Source organism: Echiichthys vipera (assembly GCF_963691815.1).
Source record: "Echiichthys vipera genome assembly, chromosome: 17".
NCBI lineage: Eukaryota > Metazoa > Chordata > Actinopteri > Perciformes > Trachinidae > Echiichthys > Echiichthys vipera.
Window position 1 is genome coordinate 23,620,144 of NC_139842.1, and position 3,161 is coordinate 23,623,304.

Sequence of the window (3,161 nt, forward strand, 5' to 3'; positions counted from 1 at the left end):
ACACACACACACACACACACACACACACACACACACACACACGGACTTCAGCTGCTCACAGCTGCCGTGCTGAAGGTTTTGATCATGGAGCCTTATATTATTACAGTTTCCATCATAAGTGTCACACACTGTGACTTGACTAACACGTTGCATTCGGCTGCTTTTCCCACCACGAAATATTATATTTTGCATGTTTTTTTTTTCAGTTTCAACATAGTAAAAACGGACAGGACATCTCAGTCGTTGATATGCAGGCAAAGATGTATTTTCCATGAGTGCAATCTTTGTTTTGATTTTATTTGATGTCTTATTTGATTCATTTACAGTCACACTGGTCCTATAGGCCTCAGACACCTGCAGCTTTTTTTAGTTGTAAAAGTATTCGTCACCCATGTTTTTAATTCCATTTATTTGTCTTTCTCTAAACCTCTTAACATTTGATTGATTGAATGCACATTTTTTTTCTCCCGTTATTACGAATTATGGACTAACTCAATATTAAATTAGTTCATAATTAGAAAAAACCCAGGAACTGAGATTAAAACCAAGTAAACACATCACTGTCTGTCTGTTAAATAAATAGCTTCATTTTAGCAAATCAATCCGCACAAAATACAACTGAACGCATGGTTTAAATATTCACTTTTTATTTCTTTCCAGAAAAAAAGTCAATTCGTCATTTAAATATTGAAAAGAGGATAATTCATGATCGAAATAAAAAAACAAAAACGTTTTTGTTGCCGTAAAGTGAGAAGGAGGGAGAGTTTGAACATATCTACAACATTCTTTAAAAGCAGACTCATCACATTTCTTCCACCGCTGGAGAAATTCTGCTCAATCGTCTCTGTTACCTGAGAAAAACACCAGTTCAAAGTCCGCTGCCGGGATTATTCATTGTTAGCGGTGCTGATGTGTTTGGCCAGCTCCAAGGCGCCACGAGTCTGTGATTTCTGATACTCCTGGTGTAAACTGAGGAAATGCGGGGACGCCGCGGGGTGAAAGAGCGCCGGGCCCGCGTAGGCCGCGCTGGAGGTCAGGGGAGAGGGGTAAGCAGTACATTGGACCGGGGAGAAGGCTGCTTCGATGCCGGGCTGCGCCTGGAGGAAAGCCTTGGCTGTGAGCGCGCTGCGGGAGAAGAAGCTGGAGAGAGCCGGCAGGATGCTGCTGACAGGTGGGATGGTGGCGGGGCCGCACGGTGAGTGCGCGTGGTGATGGAGGTAGGGGTAAATCTCCAGACTGGGCAGCTGCAGGGCCGCCGCGCCGAACCAGTACGCGCCGTGCGGGAAGCCGTGCAGTCCGCTGGGCTCCAGGTGCTGCTCCTTCAGCGGATCGAAGCGGAAATGCTGCCGCTTGAAGCGCTTCCTCCGCCGCAGAAAACTCCCGTTCTCAAACATGTCCGAGGAGTTGGGGTCCAGCGTCCAGTAGTTGCCCTTTCCGGGGTTCCCGGGCTCTCTGGGCATCTTTATAAAGCAGTCATTAAGGGACAGATTGTGTCGGATCGAGTTCTGCCAGGCGGGGAACTTCTCCCGGTAATACACGAAGCGCTGGCTGATAAAGTCACATATCTCGCTGAGGGTGAGCCGTTTCTTTGGACTCTGCAGGATGGCCATCGTTATCAGAGCGATGTAAGAGTACGGAGGCTTCACCGACGCGGGACCTTTGCCTTTAGCAGGGGAGGGACACGTCGGTTCGGGGCTGTAGGTGTCCCGCTCTTTACTCTGGCTGCTGGAAGTCTCGGGGCTCCGCGACTCATCCAAAGGTAAGAGCTGCTCCTCTCCGCTGTCTTTGAGTCCTTCCCCTACTACGTCGATAACAATATCCTCCATGATTTCCAACCCCAATGTCATAGTAGATGTCCGCGGGTGAAGCCAACCCCACCTGTCAACAGGTGGGAGAGTGACAGCTCTTCTCCGAAATGCGATCAACCTGATTTTTTTTACGCACGACTTATCTCCATTCACAAAAAAAGAAAAAACAAGTGGGGAATCCGCACAATCCTCCTCCTACTTCTCACCGAGCAGACTCTCCAAACCGCACGCGCTGATATCCTTTATTTTGTGAGCGTAAAAGAGTGGTCAGCGAGTGACTGTGCGTGAAGCGTAAAAGTGTGCGCGTCCTCGGAGATGTCCAGCATCATCTGTAATCTCCGTTGCTTTCCTGTGGATTCCTCGGCGGGTGGATGTGATGTCACGTCGAGGCACGAGGAAAAGAATCCTGACCAATGAAAGCGACGCAAAGGGTACCAAGAAGGCCTACACCAGCCTCCGCGCGCACTCCCATCATCCGCACATCGGTGCCAAGTCGACGCGGACATTAGAGATCCATTCAGTGAAAACATCCTGATGAGCAAGAAACCAGAAGGAGATATTTTTAGAGTTCACGTGTTTTTAATGCTTTATGTTGATTTAAGAGGCGCCTCCAAAAATGTTAAGTTTTAACAATACATATGAATAAAATTAAAAAGTAATTTGATTGTTTCTGTCAAAAAAGTAGTATTTTATTTTTCGCGGCTGCAATAACAATAATAACAATAACCTTTCCCCCAAAACTATTCTATTTATTATTTTTTGTTGATACTTTTTTATTCTGTGTGAAAAAAAGAAAGATTTTTTTTTTTTTATAATTTTGTTTTTCACTTTATATCGACCCATAAACAAAGAGGGGGGGGGGGGGCTATAATCCAAACGGAAAAGAGACAATAAAGGACCATAAACAATTTCCCCCTAGGATTATTAAAGTACTTCTGATTCTGATAAATACATATTTTCATAAATAAGATGACGGACACTTTCATCAGATCACCGTCCTGCATTTAAAGAGTGAGCGGGGAAATCCCCAAACGCTTCTCTACGTGAGGCTGAGACTTAAACCTTAATCCCTCTCGAAGGCTTGTGCAGCCGCTCTTCACGCGCACACTTGACTCACAATTACACGTTTTCAGACGTGGAGGATCAAACCGGAATGAGTGATTTTGTGCTGCTGCGAAAATAATCATTTGTCGCCTGCACGGTGGCTTCTCTGAATGAACCGATAAGGCCGTGTGTCTTTATCTACACTTACGCACGGTACACTCGGGCTTTAGTGTTTTCCCTCAGAGAAACATTGGTAAATAGCCCCATGTGTGAAACGCAGCAGAAATAATATTTGATGTTGCTCTGTAG

At 45.7% G+C, this 3,161-nt stretch overlaps 1 protein-coding gene across 1 annotated transcript; it reads right to left on the reverse strand.

The window, feature by feature from the left end:
• Positions 1-713: 713 nt before the first annotated feature.
• foxd7 (forkhead box D7) lies at positions 714-2,069 on the reverse strand. Its single transcript, XM_083931566.1, has one exon. It carries the CDS (start codon positions 1,845-1,847, stop codon positions 888-890), a length of 960 nt encoding a protein of 319 aa, XP_083787692.1. The 5' UTR covers positions 1,848-2,069; the 3' UTR covers positions 714-887.
• Between the last annotated feature and the right edge of the window lie 1,092 nt (positions 2,070-3,161).

Bases quoted from the DNA above. Each gene is read 5' to 3' on its own strand.
- foxd7 (XM_083931566.1), bottom strand. From the start codon at position 1,847: ATGACATTGGGGTTGGAAATCATGGAGGATATTGTTATCGACGTAGTA.